At 42.2% G+C, this 27,003-nt stretch overlaps 1 protein-coding gene across 6 annotated transcripts; it reads left to right on the top strand.

Moving 5' to 3' along the window:
• Positions 1-70: 70 nt before the first annotated feature.
• Positions 71-27,003, top strand: POMT2 (protein O-mannosyltransferase 2). 6 transcript variants are annotated; one of them, XM_085549286.1, is made up of 21 exons: positions 71-267; positions 482-566; positions 1,268-1,386; positions 2,444-2,552; positions 3,396-3,504; positions 5,205-5,364; positions 7,198-7,304; positions 8,097-8,179; positions 8,634-8,743; positions 10,710-10,776; positions 11,621-11,690; positions 13,047-13,125; positions 13,856-14,007; positions 15,111-15,202; positions 16,498-16,574; positions 18,118-18,189; positions 18,405-18,464; positions 18,660-18,765; positions 21,520-21,660; positions 22,283-22,397; positions 22,951-27,003. In XM_085549286.1, exons 5-21 carry the CDS (start codon positions 3,446-3,448, stop codon positions 23,054-23,056), a joined length of 1,656 nt encoding a protein of 551 aa, XP_085405412.1. In that variant the 5' UTR covers positions 71-267; positions 482-566; positions 1,268-1,386; positions 2,444-2,552; positions 3,396-3,445; the 3' UTR covers positions 23,057-27,003. The 6 variants fall into 6 exon arrangements, with proteins under 6 accessions (XP_085405412.1, XP_015720667.2, XP_015720666.2 ...); XM_015865181.3 differs by having other exon boundaries at positions 74-267; positions 1,268-1,372; XM_015865180.3 differs by having other exon boundaries at positions 74-267; positions 1,268-1,372; positions 11,618-11,690.

The following is a 27,003-nucleotide window of genomic DNA, read 5'->3' as shown; positions in this document are numbered from 1 at the left end:
CCCGGCGTGCCCCGCACTCCGCCTCCCGGCTCGCCCCGCTCCCGGCCTGCTGCCGCGCGGCGGAGCGCCGTCCATGCCGGCGGCGGGGGGAGACAGGGCCGGGCCGGGCCCGCTCCGGCAGCGGGGATCACGGCGGCCGCAGGGAGCGCCGGCCGCCTCCGCGCTGTCTGCTCGTCCTCCTGCGGGCTGCAGGGCCGCGCTGGGCCTCGTCACACTCCTCAGCTTCGCCTCCCGCTTCCACCGCCTGCCCGAGCCGCCGCACGTCTGGTACGGGTCGGGGGTCAGGATCTTAGCAAACACCCTGCCCGTTAAGGCTGCAGTATGCGCCACGTTGTCGTCCCAGTGAATGTATGCATTGTCCTTTATTGAGCGTGTGGCAGTAACCCTTCACACGATGAAAAATGGGAGGAAAAAAACCGTCCTGGATTTTTGATAGTTGTCAGCTTTGCAATAGGTTGTTCTGTTTGTTTTTTTTTTCCAGTTGGGATGAAACCCACTTTGGGAAGATGGGAAGTTACTACATTAACCGGACCTTCTTCTTTGATGTCCATCCTCCCTTGGGGAAGGTAAATGGCACTGCTCCGTGTGTTTCAGAAGCCATGGGTGTCATCCCATGTGTTCTGCATCCCCAGGCTCAGCTTCTTTTCCTCTTTGTGGAAACACTGAGTATGAGGAAACAAATCAGTGCTGCTGCTGGATACTGAGAAAGTTTGAGCACATGGTAGATGAGAAATGGACTGTGTTGTCCAGAGGGGATGTTTAATTGAGGCTTACAGATTAAAGGAAGCAAATGCTTTTTATGGCTCTGCTGCAGCTCAGATGCCTGACACAAAGCTATGGCTTGCTGTGCTGTAAATGAACTTGCCCTAGTAGTAACAGAAGGTTTGCACAGTGTTGATAAGGCTACGACTCTTCCACCTCAGATTGTCTTCCTTTCAGACTGAGCCTCCTTAAAATGTGGGAGTAGGGAGCTGTGGGAGCGTCTGCAGGGCCAGCATTCAATGTGCTAAGCCCCATACATGGGGCTACAAGCCTGCAGTTGTTGTTGCAGTCAGCAGCTAAAGTTTTGATCCCTTCTGATGTTGATTTTGGACAAGGGCAATGTGGATGCATGTGAATTCTGTGCAGAAACCATTGTTTGGATGGCGTGCCTGAATTAAGTTATTATGCTGTGAATTGGATTTGGCATGTATGAAAATCTTACCTGATGCTGTTCTGGGTTCTCTTTGGGTTTTCCTGACCAGTTCTTTCACCTCTTTCTTCTCAGATGCTGATTGGACTTGCTGGCTACCTGAGTGGATATGATGGAACATTTCCTTTCCAGAAGCCAGGGGACAGATATGAACAGCACAACTACATGGGAATGAGAGGGGTAAGGCATGAAAGGCTAGTATCAAGATTTTTAACTTTCCTGTGCTTTTCAGTACTAAGTATTATGTCATAAGAGAAGCTTTACTGGATTAGATCAGAGATCTGTTTGGCCTTGTCTCTAAGCTCCCTAAAAGATTGCTGGTAGTTGTATAGTGAGTAAATCCTCATGTCTGGTTGTGAGAGGCTTTGTGAAAAGTGAGTCAATTCTAGAGGGTGTCTCTTACTGTGAATTTAAAGGGACTATAGTTTTGAGTGGGACAGGTGTATTCCCTATTGTACAAAGGGAACGGTGCTGAGTCTGGGCTTCTGCTCACCCCACTGTGCTTTGCTGGAGTCCCTGACGGCTGGGAGCTGAGGTTCTCAAGAAAACTAGGATCAGTCTGCCTCCAGTGACACCAAGCTTAATGAGACAAAGTGAGTAGTAATCTATTCAGACTGGTATTCTGCCTGAAACCCTGACTGTTCTGTTACCGAGGGAGGCTTAGAGCCATAAGCATGGCAGTAGATAACTCCAGTCAAAAGAGCTGCCAGTTGCTGGTGCATAGAAAAAAGAATGAAAACTGGAAGGTGTATTTCCTTGGTTTACTTATCCAGTCTTTAGCTACTCATGGTTCTACATTTCCCGGAGCCGAGTTTTCTGTTCTTTGTCCTTCAGCTACCCTCGCTCTCATTTGTCTAGAGAAGGTGAAGTTGATCTGCTGAAGATATAAGATAGTGATATACTTTGTTCTTAGATTTTATATTCTAATATCTCGTTGAAATAAGTTGAGTATGATGGACGTGTAATGTGTCTACTTGACATTTGCTTTTATGAATATCTGATACTGTCCAGAAGAAGAATGATGAACTATTGTTCCTGACACCTTTAGAGACAGAACAACGTAAGCAACCGTTGTTCTCTGAGCAGTATCTTTGCTCACTTGGCTTTTGTCTGCTGATATCAGTGAGTCAGTTCAGCAACTTCAGCACCTTCTGTTGTTGATGGGTATACAGTATGAAGGAAGGAAAGGGATTTGTGTGCCTTCACCTTGGGGAAGGGTATAACTCCTCCCATTATCTTCTTTTCCTACAGTTCTGTGCATTCCTTGGCTCCTGCCTGGTACCCTTTGCCTACCTCACAGTGCTGGAGCTGTCCAAGTCTCTGCCAGCAGCCTTACTCACAGCTTTCATCCTTATTTTTGGTAGGTGTTCATGCTACAGTGAAGTGGAATAAAAGAATTCAGAGAATGTCATTTCTGGCTTACCATGTGTTACCTAGCAGGTTATTACGCCTACTGAGAGAGGTTCCCAAAAGCCAAGTCATTCTGTTTTATATGAGGCTTTTTAATTGGCAGTCCTCTAGAGGATTTTACATTCAAATGTTTATTGGTATCTCTGTTATGTGTGTGACCCCAGTGTCAGGCTACATTTCACATCACTCTTAAGAATTTTTACAACACGCACAGTCAGGAATAATTTTGCCCACTGGTGAAATATTGATGTCTCCCGTATGAACTGCAAAGATATTTAATAACCAGCTGCACTACTATGGAAGAGTTCACAGTAAGAAATAAGTGATGTTCTTTGTGGAACTGAGCCAACAGTGGAGCAATGAGCATTTCAGATGAAGGTGATCAAATCAGAGCATTACTGGGAGATGCAGATATTGATGCACAGGGACTTAAAATTCCCCAGTCATATTCATTTGTTACAGATGATATCTGAAAGACGACTTTTTCCTCTGCATCGTCCTCAGGCAGCATTCTGGTGCTTTAGTAGATTAATCATTGCTGTCTGCAGCACTCTCCATTTGAAAATGTTAATAGCACACCATGAGTGCTTTCTACAGGTACTGCTCTGCTGCCTGGTTTCTGTGAGTGAAAGTTTATTTTTTATCCAATTAGACATTGAGTTGTTCTGACCTGCTTCAGGTACTGAAATTGCCCTTGTTCTTTTGACTCAGCTACACCAAATAAGCTGCCTTCCTGCCATGTTAGATTCACTTTGTAACAGCAAACATTTCTGCCATTGTTGTGTGTCTGCAGATACAGGCTGTATTACTTTGTCTCAGTATATCCTGCTTGACCCCATTCTGATGTTCTTCCTTATGGGAGCTGTTCTGAGTATGGTGAAGTGTAACTCCTGTGCAGATAGGTAAGATAAAGATATATATATTTTTAAATCATAGATACTCAACCTTTGCATGGGTTAAGTGCTTGAACACATCTGAAACTTGGTAGTCTGTATGAATGGCCAAGACTAGACTGTTCCAGGGAACCTGGAGGTGAAAATGGTGCATGGTAGAGGAGATAAAATCTTCAGTATAAGGGTTTGTAAAACAAGGGAGAAAGGATTATGACAGAAGTAAACTGGGAGGGAGGCTTAAATGCATTATTTTTCAGGAAGAAGAATTTCAGCAGAAATGGTGGTTATGAAATGGTAAATCTTTAAAATGAAGTTTAAAGTTTTTAAAAACTCCTTGACTGGAAAGAATGTGGCATGGGACGTTGTTGGCGGAGACAGAGGATGAATGGTGATTGTAGTTTGCCAATGCTTTACTCCTTAATGGCAAAAATATTAATATTCTGTCTTGGCTCAGTCACTTTGTCTCCAGGCCACATTAACAGAGCTTTACCATAACTGTAATACTACAAATATTTCTAAATCCTGCTAGCTGAGCTAGAGAGTATAATTTGTTAGATTTAAAGAGGTTCAAAACTTAAGAAATACAGTAAGGATGATGGTTAGGATATTTGCTGCAGACTTATCCAAGGGGAGTGGTGATTTATAGCTGTTCGGATATGCCAGAGGGTTTCTTTGTGGCCGAGCTATACAGAACAATTAGCACACAATGTATGCAGAATTTGAAGGCATAAAATCTCAGAATGCTATATAAGCGTTTTTTGTTTCATATGGTGTTCAAGAATGGATCCATTAAGTCTTAGCATGATTGCAGCAAGCATGGCTGAAACACAGCCTGCAGAATCATATAAGGCTCTGTGAGGCCATTCCAATCGATAGCACTTGCCCCAGGGAGTACAAGCACCAAGATACAGGGCAGTGGTTGATCAGCTCGTGGTGCAGCTGTATGTGCCATGACCTGAACTTTTTTCCTCAAGTCTTTGAAAACAGGATTAGCTTTACCTGGTCGATCTTATGTAGATTAAAAGCCAGCTCTATCTCTTGTGTTGTGTAGCAGGGTGGAGGGATTTCTAATCAAGGCACAGGTATTGAGGCATCAGGAGGAAAAGGCTTTTAGATTTCCTGTCATCCTTATTCAGCTTTTTGCTTCAGTTTTAGTCTAGTTTGTAATTTCATTGCTTTTTGCTACAGCTTTTCTTTGAATAAATGTTCTTCTCTGCAGCCTTTCCGCTTTTTTGAAAGTGGCTGCTCTTTTTCTGATGCCCTTCTCCCTGTCTTAGCTTTCTGAGTGATGTAAGCTTGCTTTTTTATGGAACTCATTGATGAAGTCTTAATTCTGATTTCAGACCTTTTACATGTGAAATTTCTTTCAAATGATATTTCAGCTTATACATGATGTCTGTTCTCCCTTTTTGAAAGGGGTAATACAGGGCTGCCTATTCTGATGTGATGGGCTCCACTGAACCCTGCATCAAGGGCATCCTTGCATCATGAGAATCATCTACAGAATGAAAGAAACATGTTTTTTTTGTGTGTGTGTGTTTTTTCTTTTACTCTTTCTTTTTTCTTTTTTTTTTTTTTTTTTTTCTTTTCATGAGAAGAAGATGGAATCTAATTTTGTGGGGCAGTGATTTGCTGTTTGTTTTTCTGATTACAGCTGCTGATTCATGTAGCCATCATTTATTCTCTGCTTTCATCTCTGTGTCCTGCAGGCCATTCTCTGCCTCCTGGTGGCTCTGGCTGAGTCTGACTGGGGTGAACCTTGCTGGAGCAATGGGGGTGAAGTTTGTTGGCCTCTTTGTAGTCCTGCTGGTTGGTCTGAACACAATCTATGACCTTTGGGACTTGCTGGGGAACCTCAACGTGTCACTGGTGACTGTCAAAAACTTACTTATGTTAAGGATTTCCTTATTTTGCTTTGTTTTCTTTTACCTATGTAATTTTAGTTTTTTTATTTTAGTTTTAGTATTTGGGTGCCCTGTTCCAATATATTGCATGCTGGCAACTGTGGAATCTGCTACTGGGAGAAATATATTGATAGACCATTTACTGTTTTGCAACCAGCAGGATAAAAAAGAATTCTTCTAGCACGTCTGCTGAGAGGCGTGCAGTTCTCTCCTTGTCTCAGCCTCTCATGAAGCTTGAAAATTCTATTTCTTTCACTTACTGTTTTTGTCCTGTCTTATAAACGGTGGGGGACATAAGGGGCTTTTTCTGTTCCTGCTGTGTGATTTGTTTTCTCTGATTAATGTGAATCAATATGGGCTGCAAAGATGCAATGTTCCAGCTCCAGAGAAGCACTTCTTGAGCAAAGTCAGTTAATTGCATTTGAAATGGAACAAATCCATCATGTCTTAGCTTTCTGCCAGCAGACGGCTGCACAGTGATTTCATTTGTGCTGCTGGCAGCAAAAGCAGCAAGCCCCTGGGTGTTAGAATATGTAAAGAAATTTACTCCAGAAGGTAGATGCTTCTTTCTGAATACCTAAATATTTGGCAACTGTGGTGCTTGAGGAGGGAAAAAAAAAAAAAACCCAAAAAAAACCAACAAGGATGAAACCCATGAAGTTTGAATAACTTATCTCTGCATTTGTTAGAAAACTACTCGTGGTTATTTACATGCAGTGTTTCAGGGACTAGTTTGATTCCTAGAATTCTCAGCTTATCTTGGTTTTCTATTCTAGCTTGCTTGATTCTGTCCTTCAAGTGTGTTTTCTCTTTTGACTTTGCATTGAAGTCTGTAGTTGTAGGCGTTGATCTTTGTGAAAAAGATTTCTATCTCAGTCATTTAGCCCAGTGGACTGGAGGTTATCTTATGTGCCACTGCTGCATGAATTTGGTTATGTGCCAGCAATCAACATTTCTCCAAGTGTCCAGTAGTTGTTAAGTGTTCTGCTCACATACCTGTGTTGAGCAGCTGCTTCTCCTGTTGGCTTCAGTAAATTCTTATTTCTTTAATATGTTCAGCTCTTTTTCGTGGAATCATAGAGTTGTTTGAGTTGGAAGGGTCCCTGAAAGGCCACCTGGTCCAGCTCCCTGTGCTGAACAGGGACACCTGCAGCCAGATCAGGTTGCTAAGAGCCCCATCCAGCCTGACCTTGACTGTTGCCAGGAATGAGGCATCCACCACCTTGCTGGGCAACCTCACCACCCTTATCATAAAAAAAACCTTTCCCTTATGTTACTTTTTCCATTAAGTCTGAATTCTCTGCATCTGTTATTAAGGGGTAGAAAATGTTTTGCTTAATGATTGGGGAGGGGGAGAAAAGTACATTTGCCTTAATCAGCTTTGTAGTTATTTGTGAATGAACACTGATATTTTCTTGTCGCACAACTGTTTATTGCCCATCATGTATTTAGATGATTTGTTCTATGACCAGCAGAGTTAGCAGGATGTGATCACACAATCGCGATCTGGCGCAGCTGCGTACAAGCTGCTTCTCTCAGTGGTTTACATGGATTGCTCTGCTTTTGTGTCAAGGCAGCCGAAACACCAAGCATTTGCTGCTGACTCTTTGTAACTTCTGGCTGAGGAGTAGCAAAAGAAGTTGGAGTGTCAGAGTATCCTTGCTAAGCCAGCTGGTTTATGTGGAAGAAACATACTTAGCCCTTGTTACATTCAATCTGCATAGTGAGACAGTGTATCTAGTAGCTTGTGCACTCATGTTTTCATTTCACGGTTTGATCGAGGTTGTGTTTGTTCCAGGTCATGTTTGGGAAGCATTTCCTGGCTCGAGTGCTCTGCCTCATCTTGCTTCCACTCACCCTCTACGTGGCAATGTTTGCTGTTCATTTTGAAGTATTAAATAAAAGGTATTTCACTTTTATTTTTTTCCTACAGATGAAAAATCATCTGTCATCTTTGAATTAAACACCATTGATTATGGATTTCTCCGTTTATGGCACCAAAAGCACAGCCATGAGCTGTGTCTTTGTTTAATTCCCTTCCCAGACTCCTGCATTGTTCTTAGAGAAGGGCTTTGTCCAGGCTGGCAGTGAAACAGAATTTGAGCTTGAGACATTCTGACCTGTGATGAAAAATGTCTGGTAGGTGTTCCTATAGAGAGAACTGTAGTCTAAATGCCTTCTGGTAAGGAGGGCTCTTTATTTAGAAAGCAGCAGTAAAATAGTCCAATAATGATTTATTACATGCTGCCATAAGTGATGATGTGAAAAAAGCATTTAACCATTAACAAAAATGTAAAATCTGTTATTTGTTCAGTTCAAGTCAGGTGGTTTTGCCACTCACTACTTAGCAGAAATGAGACTTTAGAAACCTCAAGGAGAGGCTTTGTTAGATGTTAGTTGGCACTGAGCTTTGTTTGTTATAACAGCACCCACAAAGACAATTGATGATGCTTTGTTCAGTGCCAGAAGGAACACATTTTTATGTTCTCTTGTCCATTTCTTGCAAAAGTGTGCATGTCGGCTGTTATTCACAGCATTAGAGATGCAATTAAGGGAAACCCAATCATTCTTCTCCTGAGACCAAGTCTGTTATTTTGTTTTCATCTGTTTTTCTTTTGGTAAAAGCAATCTCAATAGAACTTTGTATACTTGTTTTGCCATTCTTTGAATTATCACATTCTTTGCTCTGTGTTTTAGTGGTCCTGGGGATGGTTTCTTCAGTTCTGCCTTTCAGTCCCAGCTGATTGGGAACAATCTTCATAATGTCTCCATTCCAGAGCGTGAGTGTCCAAAGGAGTAAACTGTTCTGAGCTGTCAAAGTATGTGGGACTTTAGATAAAAACCACATGTCCTGTGAAGCACCACAGGGTAGATAAGACAGTTATGTGAGTATGCATCTTCATTTTTTTTTTGGCCTTTATTTTATTTCAGATAACAAAAAGGGATTTCACCTGTTCAGCACAGAACCTAGAGCTTCTCTTTGTGTTAAAATAATGTGGGAGAGTTATATAATATTTGGTTGAAACTTTTAGAACAGTTTCATTGAATAGTGGATGGTGACAGAGGGAAAGCTTGCAGTGAGCTATTTGGATTAATGTTTCAATCAGGAAATGTGCTTTCATCAAAACAAAGCAGGAACATGCAAGCCTAATTGGAGCACTGCAGGCTGGCTGAGGGAGGTATTTATAGGAGAGCTGCCTTATGCTTTTTTTTCTTTTGTTCCTTCCCATTTAGATTTGGCCTATGGGTCTGTGGTCACAATGAAGAACCTTCGGATGGCAGGAGGTTACCTTCACTCCCACTGGCACCTCTACCCAGAGGGCGTTGGGGCTCGCCAGCAGCAGGTTGGTGTCCTGCAGTCCTGCCTCTAACTGCAGTCATCTACTTACTCCCATTGCACTTAGTGTTAGGTGTCATTGTGGCAGGAGCTGTGTTATCTTCTCAGCATGCCTCTGTTGTGCATCTGACTTGGAATCTTGAATATAAAGAGCCCACCAGTTTGCACCAGGGAGGTGACAGAGAGTAACAAAGCTTCACTGCAGTAGCAAGACCCATATCCATAGATGGAGGCCACTATGACTTAAACATAAAGAAAAGTAATGTTCTGTAATGAAAATGCTGTTGTTACCTCAGGGAAGAATGGGAAACTATTAAAAACAAACCTATTGCTTGTGTTAAAAGCCACAGAATAGAAGTGCTGAGTGTTGTTTCCATTTGTGCCACAGGCCCCTGTGATGTTTTGTGAATTACTTCCTCATTTGTGCCTTATTTTCCTTATCTGTCACCAGGGAAATTGTAAGGCTTTGTTCATTAAATTGGATATCTGTACGTTTGTAAGCCGCCCATAATGAAAGGTACTTAGCTGAACTCTCAAAGGGCTTATGTTTAAGTGATTAACCAGTAAATTAAAAAAAAAAGAAAGAAAGAAAGTGAAACCATGTAAGTATCACTAATTAATTATTACAGAAATTAAGGGCTTTTCTTGTTTTTGTCCATCATGATCAAGCTTCATAAATCTTTGCTGCTTCTGTGGCTTTCCCAACGTATATGTCGGTGTCTAAAAATTGTTCTCAACTGTTTGACAGAAAGTTTCTGGAGACAAACAAGTGTTTATTTTTAACTCAGTCTCTGTTATGAGGAAGAGGATTTCAAAAATAAACTTTAATTAATCTTTTCTTGCTGTTCTTCCCAGCCAAAAATACTTCCAATGCTGTCAGGCAACAGTGATGTTTATTACTGTAGATGGAGCTATAATACCAAAACTCACTCAAGAACAAGCCAAATTTAAGTGCAGAATATGCTTTATGACAGTAAAAGCAAACAAAGGGGAATTGCAGGGTGCTGATGGGAGTTTCCTTTACGGTAGGTGGGAGAGGATGGATATCCCCTTTCTTGCCACTGCAATCCCAACCTTGGAGGGGTATGCAGAAGGAAAGGTATTTACAACTTGGGGAGCAAGAGATGCAGATGGTGGTCTCTCTGTCTTCTCTCCTAATTATATGACCTCAAGGTGTATGAGGTTCCTATTCACCCATGTTCCCACCCTCAGAAGCTTCCGGATGTTCTGCCTCACTCACCCACTCACTGGGTGGTCTGCTTGTGTCTAAGTGGAAGGCACAGGTGTGGGACTGGGCTGGGGTCCTGAAGAGCAGGGCTTGCTGCTTCTGCAGCTGGGAGAGGAGAGAGAGCACAGAGGGCACAGTTCCTCCTGCCTGGAAATGTGGCCTTCTGTAGCAGCACCCTCCCCTGCTCTTGGTAGCAGTAAGAGCAGTTACTCTGTGTGAAGCCGAGCAAGTTAGTGAAGATTAGCACATACTGCTTTATGAGTTGGTCCCTGGAACCTTAATTTGGAGATTTTGGCACTAGTATAACAGTTATCTTAATCAGCCTGTTGTTATAAATCTCTACCAAAGATGCCAGTTTATAATGCCAATGCTATTTCCATCTACTTATACTGGTCAGTGATAATTCAAGAAGTTCAGGTTCAGATATCCTATTGTTTTAGAAGGAACCTCTGAGTTAGTGTAGGTGGAGGGCAAGCTGTTTGGTTGGAAGCTGTTATTCATAGGGCAAGTGAACTGCTGTGAAGTATAATTCTCCAGAGCAGATGTGCTGTATCCTGATGAAAGGGTGTGATCTGGATTAAGCAGTGGCCAGCAATTGGCCCTGTGTGGTGGAATATCATAAAAGTCATGTCAAGTTTTTCTGTGTTGGTAATGCATTCATTTGGGCCTTCAATTTGCTGCTGATTGTATCTTCACTATTACCAGCTTATGTTTTTGCTTAGTAAAATAGTTTTTCTGCTTTCAGGTCACAGCCTACTTACATAAGGATTTGAATAACCTGTGGATTATAAAGAAGCATGATTCAGATACAGGTAACAAGTACTGATAAGAAGTCTTTTATAACTGCTGCTTCATTTTTTAACATAAATATTTTAAGTTCCCTCCAGGGCAAAGTGTATTTCATAGATATGAGATGTGGTGGGAGCGAGAACAAGGGCAATCCGACTCTGTGTTTGTGTCTGCCGTGTTGTTTGTTTTTGTTCTCTGTGTTGTACAGTTAAAGTAAATCAGCTTTTCTCAGCTGAAGGTCACTAAGTAGGGTTGCAAATAGCAGAGAGGAAATTTATGTGAGCTCAGTCCATATTTTGAGGAATCCATTGTTGTGGCTGTGGGTCCCAGGGGAGTGGGTTCCCAGTTTGCTCTGATATGTGATATCCAGGTGGCTTGCATGCATGCTTGCTTGGGTCTATTGAAGGTGTCATCCTTCAGTAGTGCAGCTGACGCATGATTGGGCTAGGGTAGTTTCCTTTCTATTTTTGCTGCCAGTATACATAAAAATTGACAAGGAACAGTCTAAACAACAAAAAAATTCAAATAATGAAGATATGATGACATGAACAGTCTTGCAAATGTCATTTTATAGTGCATGAAATTAAAATGCAGATATCTAGTTATGGTGTTCAGTTAGCCTGGCCTAGCATCCCTTTTACTGAAGGGCAGTATATGCTGCTTTGGGCCACACTCACGCCCAGTTGTATGGAGTAGTTTCCGGGCTGGTCTTTAAACTAGGGCAGTGATTTACACCAGACTTTCAGTCTACACAAATGAGTTTGCCTTGTGTTCTTTGCTTGAGGCCTGAATGTTCCCTGAGAACTTTCTGAGGTAACTGTTTGCAGGTTCACACACAGGCATGATTATTTTTTTTTCCTCCAGCAGATCTGTTGGATTCCTCCAGCCCTGTGGAGTTTGTGAGGCACGGAGACATCATTCGCCTGGAACACAAAGAGTAAGGCTGATTGCTGGGATTTGGAGAGTCTGACTGATTAGATAGAGCTGATGGGGGGTTTGACCTGCTGAAGGCTGCGTGGGTAGGCCAGTGCAAGTGGATCATGTGATGGAGGTGTATTTATGTCTGCATTTGCAAATGGAGTTTGTGTGTTTTTCTTCTGTGGTTTGTGTTTTGATGGCTGTCTGTAAAATGGGAAACCTTTGGCAGAACCACACAGCTTCATCAGTAAGCAGCATAGAAATCTGCTCAGCTATGTGAGGTGCAGTATGAAGGTAACTGTTTCTGTATGTACAGGCAGTGTACACCCCCTGAAACTGTGAGCAAAAATGATGACTTGTGCCTTTCCTCTCTGTGATGGAAACCCAAGAGACACAGAGTGCCCTAATGACTTGTTATTTCATCTTATGTAATCTAGCATCACTGTGCCACAATGCTCTGTGCTGTCACAGTTTTTATTTCTTAATGGAAGCTCTGTATTTGTGAGCCTGGAAATCACATCATACTGTGTTCAGTATTACATGTTCACAAGTCATTGCTTAAACCTTCCAAAATGATTTTAAGACTTAAAAATAAAATAGAAAGGCCTTCAATTTTGGATTTTGCTACTAAATCTGTGATAATAAAGGTGGTAGAATGTGGATTTAGTAGTGCTAGGCTCACTTAACTCAGATGCTGGAGGGGGATAGGCTCCTGGAATTGTAGGGGGAAAGATCCAGTAGGTGGCTCTCAGCTCTTTGTGTAGGAGTTTTGTGTGCAGGCAGGCAGGGCTGGGAGCAGCTCTGCTGTGGGAGATGAAGGCTCCTGGTGTGGGTGGATTTAGTAAGGACAGGGATATGACCAGGCTTCTCTGATTACCTCAACTAGCAGCCACCACTGGAGGGGGGTGTTGACAGCACTGTGCTAATAGGGGCCGCTGGTCCTCTACCTCAGTGCATCTGACTGAATGATACAGTCATCAACTCAAAAACAAACTAATAGTCAGAGAAGTCAGGATCTTATTTTGTTTCTTGCAAGAGCAAGACTTTCAGCCACACCTTTGCTGTTTGTAAGAAGGGGATTAAAAAAAGGAAAATCTGTGCAGTTTCAGCAAATGTGTGTGATTTACAAGCTATAATGAGCAATAATCAATGTCAATCTACCATTTGTAGATGGTGCCTATAGCCTGAAGGTTAGATTTACTCATGCTGTTCTCCTTTGCCAGCACTGCCCAGTATGTCATAAGCTTGGAGTCATGCTGGGGGAAGCAGCTCCAAGTGCTGACAGCTCTCTCTGAATGGCTCAAACCAAAGTTCTTGTCACAGATTGTCTGAGGCATAAAAACAAAACAAGGCTTGACTTCTGATTTCATTCCAGAACTTCTAGAAATCTTCACAGTCACCAGCATGAGGCTCCCCTGACAAGGAAGCACTTTCAGGTCACTGGCTATGGCATAGTAAGTGAATGGCAAGATTCAACAAGATTCCTTTTTTGGGGGGCAGAATTCATACTGTGCCAAGGGGATTTATTTCTGCTTTTAGTTTGTTATTCATGGTGATAAATGTGGATCTACCAGGTTGGAGTAAAAGATGATATAGTATAAAATAGTGTATCTCATTTAAGGTCTATTTGATGTGAACACAGAAAAGGAAATAACTTAAGCTTTTACTGTCAGTCTTGCTTTGGCAGCTTTCAGTTCCATGAATGCCAAACTGACTAACCTTGAAGTTTCTCTGACAAGTATTATTTTATGTATTTGGCCTCGTCATGTAGACAACTGGCTTTTGTTGACAAGATGTTGACAGAATTTTGCATCATGAAAACAAAATCTGCTTTGAGGGATGAATTTCCAAAGGCAAGGCAGGGTTGCCCAAACCCCTTCTGTGAAGCAGCCAAGTTAGCCCCTTTTAAAATGTAACTCTAAGGCACACTCAAGTGTGAATTTGAATCAAAAAATATTAAGTTTGGCAAGATAAAAATGTATTTGTGGATAGTTGCTCATATGAAGAATCATCTCTTCCTTATGGAAATCTCTTTGGTGAAGTCTGAGCAAGAGTAGTGTGGGTTCCTTTGCCTCACCACCATTAGAGTTTCAGAATTTCCTATTTGCAGTGCTTCAGTTTGTATGTCTTCTGATTGATTTTTGTTTCTTTGTTTTTCTCTGTTGTGGTTGGTTTGCATGATAGAATGGAACAGGAGATTCCAATGACTTTTGGCGGATCGAAGTGGTGGGCAGAAGGGCTGGAAAGCTTATCAAAGTCCTACGGAGTAAAATCCGGCTCACACATGTGGCCACAGGGTGTATTCTGGGCTCTTCTGGAAAGACTCTGCCAAAGTGGTAAGTAGCTTGTACGCTCTCTCTGCCTGACTCCACGAGACTCTGAACTACCATGAGAATAAAAAAGTAATCAGCAAGTACTAAAAATACAACCAGAGGAGAAAATCTGGGTTAGAGTTATGCAGTTTGTTACAGTGAAGGTGCCTGGTGGGCAGCAGCTCTGAAAAATCCCATAACAATCCACATCCCACACCAAGAGATCTAAGAGTGGCATGGGCATAGATTTTGTTGTGCAGGAAGTCTGGGAATGGATAACAGCCATATTCTTCAAGGCCCATTCTAGCCTTAAAGTTCACAGTAAGTAAAGAACTGGAGCAGTTGATGCTCTTCCATGCCGTATTCCTCTGAACTTTTTTGTTGGCATCAACTTCTTTTGTAGTTGGCAGTACTGCCATTTTTGTGTGCAACATGTGATGTGAGGGCAGCAGTAGCAAGCTGATGTGACCAGGGAGTTCTGAGGTTATGTATCTTCATCATAAAATAAAGGATATGCAGAGATTTATGCCAACCAAGATACTGTAGCTGCAAAGCTGTACTGTGTGGGATGCTAATACGGATCCTGACGCAGCAGGCTGTGTAGTCATGGTGCTTCTGTTTCCAGAGCTGCCTCTGTTACTGCTAGCTTAGGCTTCCATTAGCTCTTTTACAGTAAAGAGGATTTCTAATAAATCTGGTGGATGCTGAATCATACATAGTGAGTGCAGGCAGATACTTCTGCTGATGACTGCCGGGTCAGGAATGCAAATGGCATTTATATTTTCTGGTAAGACTGGGTTTGTGGGTAAATAACATAACTGGTTTAAAATAATAATAATGAAAAAAAAATTGCTACCACTGACAACAACATTGAAGAAAGGAGGTATGTCTTTTTCCACTAACACAGGCTCACCCTGTGAATGGAATCCAGTGCTGCAAAATACTGATGACATTAAGAACTGAGAGGAGGGAGGAAACCTGGTAATTACAAATAGATATCTATTTTTTAAGACTTAAAAGGGGAACAGTCGCTGTCCTTCCAAGGCTAGTGATTAATTAATGGAATTAATTAATTAATGAGTGGAAGTAAGCCTGCTATAAGAGATGACTGTTGTGTTGTTCTTCAGGGGTTGGGAACAAGTGGAAGTCACCTGCACACCATACGTGAAAGAGACTCCCAATTCCCTCTGGAACTTTGAAGATCATATAAACCCTAAGTGTAAGTCATTTATTTTCCTTTCCTTTGAGGGTTCATCTTGGCTTGCTGTTTAGGATATGGATGAGCTATCAGATGTCAAGAACTGGCAGTCAGCGTTTGGGATTTGTCTGTTCTTCCTCAGCTCAGATGTTAACTTGTTGAACTTGGGCCAACTGTTTAGAGGTGCATAGCTATTTTCTGCTTCAGGGCTGATTCAGCTGGATATTAGGGAAAGGTTCTTTATTGAGTGGGTGGTCAGGCACTTCCCCAGGGAAGTAATCATACCACCAGGCTTAGAGGAGTTTAAGAAGTGCTTGGACGACACTTTCAGGCAAATCATGTCATTTTTAGGTAGCATAGAGTTGACTTGATGATCGTTGTTGTCTCTTCCAACTCGGGATATTTTATGATTCTATGTTCACTGTTTGTACAGTAAACTGGAGATAATGCTTCAAGTATAGTGGGAAATACATTAATTTATTGAAGGATTTTGTAATCATCCTGGATGGCAAAAGTGTGGAGTTTTGTAGGGAGTGCAGTACAAGCTATTACATTTAATATGATCGGTTCAGTTAGGAATTACTGTCATAGATACAAGTTTGTTCTATATATTTTAATGATCTATTTAAAACAAACAAACAACAAAACCACCACTCTGTTTTCTAGTCTTTTCTCTTATAATGACATTGTGGTGCAATCAAGTAATAGATTGTAGAGGTATAACAAAGACTGAGAGGAGACCTGACTGTGCCAATAATGAGAGGTGAGCCTTGCAGCCTCATTTATGAGTTAGATATGCGTCACAGCCTCACCTAGCCTGAATTATTTGTTATAGTTTTCTTCCCTAGAATTGCAGATGACTTGGGCTGGTGTCTGAATTGCCAAAAAACTGGTGTTCTTCACCCTCACAGAGCAGCTGTGCAAATCAGAGGAGAATGCAATTGATGTGGCGTTTTCCTCTTTTGTTATAATACCTTGTGTATTATCATGCTCATATCTCACTCACAGGTAGGCAACAGCTTACGAACAGTGTCTCTAATTTCAGCTAGAAATAGAGATCTATTTCGGCACTTATTTATATTTTTCTTGCTCCTGGAAGTAAAGGAGGAAATCTAGGAATGGATCAGTTGTGAAATTCACCGGAGGATACTTTGGACTGCAAGCCTCTGTGTTTAGAATTTGAATTAATTGCACAGGGAATGAACAGAAATGTTAGAAGCAGACTTGTCACAAGTGGAGAGGATTTAATTTCTTATGCAAGAGGCAAATAAATGCAAAACACACAGAATTCTAATCTATTTTTTTTCTTCCTGTAGTGCCTAACATCAGCCTGGATGTTTTGAAGCCTTCTTTTGTGGAAATTCTGCTAGAATCCCACATGGTTATGATCCGGGTAGGGTATTATTAGTTCTAGATGGTCATTTTCTTCCTCCTTTGTTTTTCATCAAAAAAAAGAAATAGCTTTTTTTCCTGAAATTTGTAGGTGATAGCTGCAAACTAGGGCAAAATTTGCACACTCCAACCACCTGCTTGCATTCTTGCTTAGTAAGAGGGGTGGTCTTGAGGTTAGTATTTCCAAAAGTTTGGAAGCCATGGGCTCTGCTGTTGATGTAATATAGCTACAGTCTAGTTCTGTAATTGCTTTGCTGCTGAAATTCTGTTCCGTGAAGGAGAGTTTAATATTTTTCCTATGCTGCTGGGAAGTTTTAAAGTTAAATTAGTAGTTATGAGGCAGGAGGATATTACTGTGGTCAGACTCAGGAAATTTAGCTTAATAGATGCTAAAAGGGCAATAAATGTTTGAACTGGAAATGAAAAATTCCTGTTAATTTCTTCAGGCTCATTGAGATGCTGTGTTTTCGGCCTTTCTCTTCCCTCTTTATCCCCACAGATACTCACAAAAGGACTAGACTTAATATTTTCAAGGTGGTCTTTCTCTGTGATTGTTCTTTGATTTTGGCCACATCCCTTCTGCTTTCAGCTACTCGTTCCTTCATCTGAATAGAGAAGTTCAGTAGGAAGGGGGCTTTAGAGATCATCAAGTCCAACTCTCTGACCACTTCAGGGCTGACTGAAGGTTAAAGGACATTTAATGAGGGCATTATTCAAATGCCTTTTTTATATTGACAGTTGTGGCATCAAGCATCTCTCTAGGAAGCTTATTCTATCATTTCACTACCCTCACATTAAAGGATTTTTTCCTGATATCCAGTCTGAACCTCTCCTGGTACAGCTTTGTGCTGTTCCCATGTGTCATCAGTTCACAGGGGAAAGAGTGTGGCACATCCCTCTCCACTTCCCTGCCTTAGGAGGCTGCAGAAAGCACTGAGGTCACCTCTCAGCCTTCTTTTCTCCAGAGCAGACAACCCAGGTGTCCTCACAGGACATGCCTTCCAGCTCTTCCACCAGCTTTGTTGCCCATAAGAATGGGAATCTACCATTTTGGGAAGAGAGTTCACTTTTTTGTTTGCAAAGGTCTTCTCAAATTCCCATAAGAAAGAAGGTCATCAAATTATTATTAACAGTAAGCATTTCCATGACAACCCTTGATAACATTGTCTCAGGTAAGAAAGCACCTGCATGGGTTTCCATGGAAATAATCTTTCTGAGGATTTTATTTCAGAGTGGAAGGAAGCCTGTTGAAGCAGTTTGTTAATGAACAAAGGTCTTGCTTATGCAACATGTGTACTCAGTGACAGAAAACCCGATGAAGAGAAATGAGAGAATCCTGCCTTTAAGGATACTCAAAGAACATTTTTGTCTGCTCAATAATATTAAAACATTCATTGTCCTTGTAGCTATTTCCAGAAGGTGATGTGTGCATGTAAACAGAAAACAGCCTTTACTTGGAATATATTTGTAAACAACAATGTTTTTGGGGCATTTTTTGCAGCACACTGCCCACTTATTTCAATTTTATCTTGACTTATCTGTAGGGAAACAGTGGCCTGAAACCAAAGGACAATGAAGTTACATCCAAACCCTGGCACTGGCCCATCAACTACCAGGTATATTGATCAACCCACTTTCCTTTCTGTTTTAAAGTACTTTACTGTGCTTCTTGAAGTAGAGGAGTTCTTAACCACATTGAAGATTATGTTAACTTTATTTTGTAGCACCTGAGCTGCATGGAAGGGAATTTGTCTTATCTTTGACACTAGAAAATATGTGTAAACTGGACTGATGAAAATTCATATTTCTTACTTCTGGTCTGTTTCCTTAGGGTCTGCGTTTTTCCGGTGTCAATGAGACAGATTATCGAGTTTATTTGCTGGGAAACCCGGTAAGTTCGATCAGGAGGTTCCAAGTCACTGTCTTTAGTAAATTTTACTGTTTCCAGTGACAACCAATCTTTCCATCCTTCTTTTGGATTTTTTCTCCTGTAGTATTCTTATACTTGTGTGTAGCTTTTCATTTCCTCTCACATTCGTTCCTATTTCCAGCCCTAAGTCCTAAATCTTTCTCTTTTCCTACATAGGTGGTATGGTGGCTGAATCTGTTCACTATTGGGCTATATCTTCTGATAGCAATTTCTACTGCAGTGGCACTGAAGAGAGGTGTCCAACTGACTTCTGAACACAAAGGTGAGGTCAGTTTTCCTATGCCTCTTATACAAGAGAATCACTCTCATAACATCCTGGTTTGCTGATACATGAAAGCTCATACTGGGAATCGTATGCTAAAAATCTTCCCATATGTTGTATTAAAGCCTCTGGGAATTTAATGCATTAAACTCAAGGGAGCTGTATGTACTGAACTCTAAGCTACACAGTGCTTTGAAAGTGTACTACTGAATGATGAGACTGCTCACAGAAGATGCCGTATGTAAAATCTGGCTTTGAGTAAAATCTGAGTAAAATCTGTCTTTCTGCCTGGCAGACCTTGCACAGTGAGTTGCCAAATTTCCTAAGGTAAACCTTGATCAGAAATCCTGAAATCACCAAGATCCTGAAAAACATACATAGACAGCTGTCATGGTTTTGTAACCATGAGGAAAATCACTCTGTAAGTAATTCACAGGAAGGGAGGTATAATCAGCTCCTTTGCTGGAGAGTACAGAGCTGAACTGGATAGAGGTTGGCATCTGAAGGCGATCCAAAGGTTCGAAGCACAGTAGGTTTTTGCTAGGTTATTTTCTAGGAGACAGAGGCTCAGATTAGTTAGTAACTCATATGCCAGCTGTGCTCTGCCAGGTGATTGCCCAGCCTAGCGTGACAGTTGCTTAGGAACTGTTTGAGAGCTGAGATGCTGGCCACAATTGCTATCAGTTACATTGATTGCTTGTTGTGGTTTAACCCAAGCAGGGACCTAAGCAACACATTTGCTCACTCTCCCCAAGTCACACAGGGCATAGAATCAGAATGGTAAAAGTGTGAGAACTTATGGATTGAGATAAAGATGGTGTACTAAGTACAGCAAAAGCTGCATGCGCATTTAAAGCAAAACAATGAGTTCATTAATCAGTAGGCAGATGTACAGCCACTTCCAGGAAAACAGGGCTTATCACACATAATGGTTTCTTAGGATGACAGATGTCATCACTTGAAGGACTCCTCCTCCTCCTCAGTTTTTATTGTTTAGTGTGACACCATATGGTATGGAATATCCCCTTGGCTAGTTCAGATCAGCTGTCCTAGCTGTGTTTCCTCCCAGCTTCTTGTGCCTCCAGACTCCTCAGTAGCATGGCAGAACTGGGATTGTTTAGTCTGGAGAAGAGGAGGCCCAGGGAAGACTTCATTGCACTCAACAACTTCCTGAAGGGAGGTTGGGTTGTAATGAGGAGGGGCTTGTCCTCTTCCCTCATGCAATGAACAGGACCTGAGGAGGTGGCCACAAGTTGTACCAGAGGAGATTTAGAATAGGCGTAAGTAAAAAGAGTGGTCAGACACTGGAATGGCTGCCCAGGGAGGTGGTGGAGTCGCCATCCCTGGCAGTGTTCAAGAAGTGTCTGGATGAGGAGCTACGAGATCTGGTTTAGTGGCTTGTGGTAGCAATGGTAGCGGGAGGATGGTTGGACTAGATGATCTCGTAGGTACTTTCCAACCTTGTGATTCTATGATTCTATGAACAAGAAGCCAAAAAGTCCTTGATTTAGTGTAAACGCTGCTCTGCAACAATCAAAACATCAGTGTGTGTTATCACCTCTATTTTCATCAAAAATCCAGAATGGCATCAGTGAGCCTCTCCAAAGAGATTCAACTCTATCCCTGCCTAAACACTGATGGATATTTGTTGGAAAGACTGTTTTTGATCTGGACGTACCAATAGGAAAGTGATAAAATGTACACCAGGGATGTACACTTCCTGATGCAAACATCCACTGGTCCCATGGTCTTACCTTCTTTTGCTCTGCAGATGCCTACAGTCTCTTTTTTAACACTGCTGCTGATGTCACACAAGTTACTGATACCCAGCTTCCTTTTCATAAATTCCGTTTGCAGATGCCCTGGAAGTGTGTGAAAGGCAGGACTGTGTACCAGGGTTGAAGACCGCTGAGGTTAGGTTATGGAGTGGTGTTCACAAGGGAAAGAGTGTGAGATTCATGCCTCAAGTAGTTTAACTGTGAACAGGACCAATCTTTAATAGAAATACCTCAAGGAGCTACCTGAGTTGGCTGTAATGGAGATCATGTATTGATCCAAATTGTCTACTCTCAAGCTTTGCAAGCATAGTGTACCATTATAATATGCACGTGGTTTTGAAATGATAAATGTTTCCTGATATTTTATGCAAAATAAATGGTTAAGGGTCTCTTACTGCGTCTGATGCCAGGGTTGTAGAGCTTTTCAAAGATCTGAGTACATCATACATTAAACTTCACAGTTTACATCAGTGGCTACTTCATGCTGTAGGTCTCTGTGTTGGAAGTGAAATCTCGGATGTGATGTGATGCTATTCAGTCACACAGTGATTAGCTATTGGCTAAGCCATCTGCACAAACCTGGGCTCTCAGTCCCTTCCCCAGGCTCTGAAAGGTGGCAGCGTTTCCTTCAGGGAAAGGCTGGCAAAGTGATCATCTAGGTGGCCTGTAGTCTCGTTGCAGAGGGAACCAAAGGCATCAGAAATTGGAATGACCCATGTATATGCTGAGAGACTGAAAATTTGGTCTTAAGATAGAGCCTGGTCAATCTGCTGCTAGTCCATTGAGACTTTTTTGATAATTCCTATGTAATACAGTAATATAATACAGCATGTAACCATATATTACAGCATGCAAGGTACTATTTAGTAGGAAAATGTAATACTGTAAATGTACAGCATACTACTTACTGTGACAGGGCTTGTTAAGAGGAATTGTATGTTAAATTATTTTCTGCTGAAGCATGTTTGTGTTCCAGAGCTGTCTCGAGTTGTGCTCTGTGGCGGAGGGCAGGTTGCTCTGGGCTGGCTCCTTCATTACCTACCTTTCTTCATGATGGGCCGAGTTCTCTACTTTCACCACTACTTTCCTGCCATGCTTTTTTCCAGCATGTTGACAGGTAAATATATTGGATGCTGAGAGAAGGTGAGACAGAAACACGGGTGAAATTCTGTTATTCTGTTAGATGAAACATTTTCAGACTAAGCAGTTTTACATGTTCTGCTTGTGCAAATTGCTTGAAAACACTGACTTACTGAAAATGTTCTTCACAAAGCAACTTGTGTTGCCAAACTGTCTCTTTGTAGCCACCTCCAGGGGGCAGCCATGTCTGGTGGTTAGGGCATTTAAACTGAGATGTCATCCCTATTCTCTGCGATATCATTGCTCTTTTATAGTCTTTTATACATGTTACTTCCCACTGTTTGTTGTCACCGCTTTTCTGTCAGGTTCATTTGTAATTCATTCTTGGTAGTTTTTCCTGTGCTTTTGTGTTGCCTTAGTTAGCAAGCTGGAGCCTGCATGTCTTGCCCATTTATTCAGGTGGGAGGGAAGGAAAAGAGAACTTTCTGCTGATAGAAAACAATCTCTGTAGTTCTGATGGTTAGCAAGGGAAATGAATTTAAGAATTGATGAGGTGCTCTGGTGTTAACAGAGCTTTGTCAGCACAGTGTGACTGAATGTAGCAACTGTCATCTTTGGCATCTGTGCTGATCCTGACTTCTGTCTCATTATTCTCCTAGGAATCACCTGGGACACACTACTGAAGTTTTTTTCTCAGTTCTTGTCACCCGCCGCTACAGGTAGAAGAGTTTATGGAGGGGGGATCCTGGCACTGATTCTGCTCATCATGTACAGGTGAGGGCTGAAGCTCAGCTCTTTGTCAATGCCTAGCAGCCACAGTCTCAGTAGAGACTTTGTGCCTATTAATTGCCCTCTATGTTTGTCTCTGCCACTCATTTCTGCTGATCTTGACTTTAAGACATCAAGTCCAATCCTAAGCTCTCAGCAATATGTTTTAAAACATCCTTTAATTGCAGGGAATCTTTCTTTCATTTTACTACGCAGTGTGAATGCTCCATTTCCTTCTGAACTCATGGTTCAGTGTTTCTGATTTTACTCCCTATGCTAAGTGATGTCAGATCTCTCAAATACAGGCAGATTCCTCATTGCTGTAGATCTTCTTAGCTGGCTTTTCTCCAAAACTGTTACTTTCTAAAAGAAGACGACACCGGTGATAAAAGTGTGGATTATGTATGTATTGTGTTCAGTGGAGGTTAAAATGTCCCTAGTGGGGCTTAGAGCCATCCTAAAAAGGTTCCATAGGATACCCATATGAGCTAATATGCTACATTGTTCTTGAGACAGAAAACTGTGCAGTCCTTGATGGATATTTTAATTCTTCCCACAGCTTCTACCTCTTCCATCCTCTGTCCTATGGGATGATAGGACCCATGGCGTCTGACCCCAGCAGCCCCATGGCAGGACTCCGGTGGATGGACTCCTGGGAGTTCTAGAGCCACCAAAAGACCATCTGGAGACAGAGAGTAAGAAGCATGAGAACTGCTGCACAGCAAGCTGGTTCTGGCACTTTGGATGACGTGTAAAGTGTCCTCTCTGGTGAATTCTGGGTGTAGTAACTCTGTTGCTCTGGCATTTGTTTGCACTGCCTGCATTAGGAGAATCAGAACCTGATCCTCTTAGAAAGACTCATGTTATGAATCTTAAGGTGATATTCCCAAACAACTGGTTGGTTAGATCTCAGTTCCTCTGAGCAGTACATTGGGACTCTTCACAAGCAAACAGCAGTGGCATTCCAGCAGTCATACCAGTACAGGTTGGGGGTTGTATGTAGTTGAATGTTCACATGTGTTTTTCCGTCTTCCTTCTTGCCATTGCAGTTTGAGAGCCAGATAATTTCCAGATATTGGAACATGAATCATGCTTCATGACCTTTCTTATGGTCAGGTTTTTCTTAAACCTTCAAATAAGCGTGTGGGGATCTCCTTACTGCTCAGCCTTGGCTGTCTGCATTTTTAGCTTCAAGCCTGAGTTTTTAGAATTTGACTGAAAGGGTCTGTTTGAACCACTCCTGAACCACCGTGCCTCGTCTGTCTCCCAGGCCCTTTGCTGACAGAGATGGAGATTGTTTACCCCCTTATACTGCATTGCTTTCTGGTCACCTTTAATCATTTATAACAGTCACCTTGCAGGCCTGTGCTCAGAGCCAGACTGTTCCAGCACTGCACTTTGTAGCTTCTTTGCTGTCTGATGCTGCTGAGGAAATTACAGTGGGAACAGCAGGTGATTTATTTTCTGCCCAGTGTGCTGTGAAGGCTGATGTTTGGGGGGTGTGCTTTGGGACTAAAATCATTGGGTGAAAATTTTAGATAGCTGCCATTTGTCTTTTGATCCCAGCTTGGTGCCACTATCTATGTTCTTAGGAAAAAGGCTTCATCTTAAGGAACATAGCAGCTGCAGAAATGGCCATTGGCATCTGCGCACTGTATCCCAGTATTGAGCATGTTCCCTCCTGTAAATAGATGTCCATCCGATTACTATATAGGAGAAAATGTGAGGGCAGGCTAAAAGTCTTTAAGTGTCCAAAGCCCTTGGATGTTGAATCCCCCCCTTCTGTGTAAGTGGAATGTAATCTATCAGGTGCCTTTCTCCTCTATTGGGTCTGTTTTTGTTAATGTTCTTTGTATTCCATCTCCAGTTCTTTCCCCAGTTTGAGTTTCTTGTCACAATTCTTGGTTGCTACTTAGACTCCAGCTGTGTTCTTGTGTCAAGAACTAATATTTGCAGAACTCTTTTATGTATGTCTCAAGGAACTCAGGCTTCTTGTTTCAGATTTCTTGCTCTGCTTTTCAGCCTTGCATTAAAGCTCGGGTACAGGTTTGTGTGTCTGCTGAAACATCAGTTGTGCATTCATTTATCAAGCCTTGAATTCTAATGCAACTCCTACAGCACAGAAGGGCTGCATTAGCATCCACAGGACAGTTTTCTGTGAGTGTCTGGGACTCCAGTCAGGCTGCCTTTCATTCCTTTTCAGTAGAGGAGCCATAGGCAGCTGCTTGCTGTTGTAAGCTTCTGGCTCAGAGTGCCACAGCTTTCTGCAGAAGCCGACTCCTATAGAAACTCACACAGATGGCCTGTGATTTTGATTCTAAAGGTTTTGAGTTTATCACCTGCTGGTAGTTCGTGGTGGGAAGTTGTTACACTAATTAGCTACTGGATTTAATGATTCTTTTCTACTTGCCTGTTGCAAGCAGTGCTCCCACCTGTGTGAGCCAGGGGTTCAAAGAGATGATACATAGGAGAGAAGGATGTGGAAGAGGCTGCAGAAGAGCTGTCCTGCATTATTTCACAGCAGCTGTGAATTGTAAACTGTTGACAATATGGCAGACAGTGCAGTGCTGCCTTTGTAGCAGTGTGATTCAGCATCTTTGCTCAGGGTGAGACTATCAGTGTAATACCTGGCTGTCCCGAGTATGAGTTTTTCCTAGGGTAGTGCTATTGTCAGGGGGAAGGATTTCCTAAGTGCTGAGAAAAGCTGTGATCTGCAGGGTAGGGTTTTTTTCCAGCCTTTAATTTGCATTTAACATCAAAAAACAACAAGAAGCAAACAAAACTAGAAAATTTGTGTTATGGGATGATAGATTCTAACATTCTTTATCTGTCATTCATCCGATAGAAGGCACAAATCAGTTCAGTGACCTCAGCTATTTTGCTAACGTTGAAGGTGTCTGCATTGTAAGAACTACCTGAGGAAGGTGAGCCAGCGTGTTTCTTGGTCAGAGTACTTCAGTCCTCTGTTGCTGATAGCAGTGGGTGGGCATTGGTGGCTCAGTGCAGACAAAGGGTGTGCTGGGTTTCTTTTCTTTTCTTTGGGATGGCCAATTCAGAAATAGTTTCTTGCAGACAGTTGGCTGGAATTGAGACTGGCCTGTTTGTGAGGCACTGTGTGCTGGTAGCGGCGTGGAGATGTACAGTGAAAAAATGCAGATATTCCACCAGGGGGAGCAACCTCCAGCTGCATTTTTTAATGATTCTTATTTTTGAATCTGGAGTTAAAAACATGAAAAGGTTGATGTTTGAAGACTAGAGGGCAGGTATGAAAACGGAACATGTTGCATCTGCCACTTCTGGGCTCCATGGGTTGGGTTTTCATGTAACTGAAATGATGCTGGTGTATTCTTTCTGCAGAAGAAAAGTGAAACGGTAGTATTTGATTCAATATTTACTTCTCAAGAACTAACATGTAAACAGAAACCTGCCTGCTCTGGTCATAGCTGGAACTCTGGTCATAGTAACCAACATTTCGTGAGTAAAATTGTATTTGGGTTCTCTTACTGACATTGACATAAAAAGACTGATGTGGTGCAGCCATAAGGCAAAGGTTACAGGGCACCCTGCGTTCTGGACACAACCTGGGCTGCTTCAGTTCCGTTCTTCTTTTCGTGTTTGTGGAATGAGTTCAGGCTCATCCTGCAGGCTGATTATCACGGTCCTCTTCCTCAGCCACATGGAAAATAGCTCGCGGTGCTTTCCAGGGCCAGGAGATGCTGTTCTCTGGAGCAGCTGTTTCTTTGAAGTTCACTTGGCAGGGCTGCTTTTATCCCTGGTGAAGTGTTTCGTCAAACGTTGTCTGTAAAGTCAGACTACAAAAAGCTGTGCGTCTTCAGGTTCCCTGTTACTTTTAATTCTAAAACCTGTTTTTCACCTCTTCAGTCCTTGGAGGACAAACAATAAAAGGCCTCTTGACTCATTTGGCTCATTCTAGACGTGCCATTCATCTTAAAACATGCAGCTCCCTCCAGACACCTCTGCACACACCTATTCCAGCAGGAGGGACTGCCCCGTTTTCAGGAGGTTGGCTGCACACGCTACAAGGCAGAGCTGTGACTGCGGGAAGGGTTTGAATGGAGATTCCTCTGCCAGTATTAATCTTGGTTCAAGTGGAGGACTTGTGTTGTGTTCTGCCTGTTGGTGTCGTTCTCAGTTGTGTGAGTGGGACAGCCAGCACCGCTCTCATTTGCAGCTTCATTTTTGTATCTTGATTGAATGTTCTTGGTGCATGGAGAGCATTCTCCTTTTCAGCAAAGGGACTGCACTTGGAGCCAGGTGGGCCCCCCCCCACATTGGTCAAGTACCAGTTATGAAATCAAAAACATGTGGACTGTTAGGACGTTAGGAGGGGCTCTTAAGTGATTCTGTCCTATATTCTGGGCCTTTCTTACTAATGCTGCTGTACGTGTGTGCACACATGCACACGTGTGCACCCATCCATGATCTGACTGTCTTCTGATTTTTTTGGGATGGGGTTTCTGCACTGTACAGTGTGCAGAGAGAATGTAGGAGAATGGTTCCTTGAGCTGTGAATATATTTTGTACAGGGGAACATGAAAAATGTGGTAGAATTTTTAATTCAATTTTGTAATAAATGCCTCTTTCAAGCATT

This window comes from Coturnix japonica, chromosome 5, assembly GCF_054131305.1.
Source record: "Coturnix japonica strain WE chromosome 5, WE-NBRP24, whole genome shotgun sequence".
Lineage (NCBI taxonomy): Eukaryota > Metazoa > Chordata > Aves > Galliformes > Phasianidae > Coturnix > Coturnix japonica.
Note: the sequence above shows the minus strand (reverse complement) of the source record. Positions and strands in the feature narration are given on the sequence as shown.

Excerpts from the sequence above, each read along its gene's own strand:
- POMT2 (XM_015865180.3), top strand. The coding sequence starts at position 74 with ATGCCGGCGGCGGGGGGAGACAGGGCCGGGCCGGGCCCGCTCCGGCAG. Across the intron at positions 567-1,267 it reads TCCATCCTCCCTTGGGGAAG|ATGCTGATTGGACTTGCTGG; the intron begins GTAAATGGCACT and ends CTTTCTTCTCAG. Across the intron at positions 18,465-18,659 it reads TTTATTTGCTGGGAAACCCG|GTGGTATGGTGGCTGAATCT; the intron begins GTAAGTTCGATC and ends TTTCCTACATAG.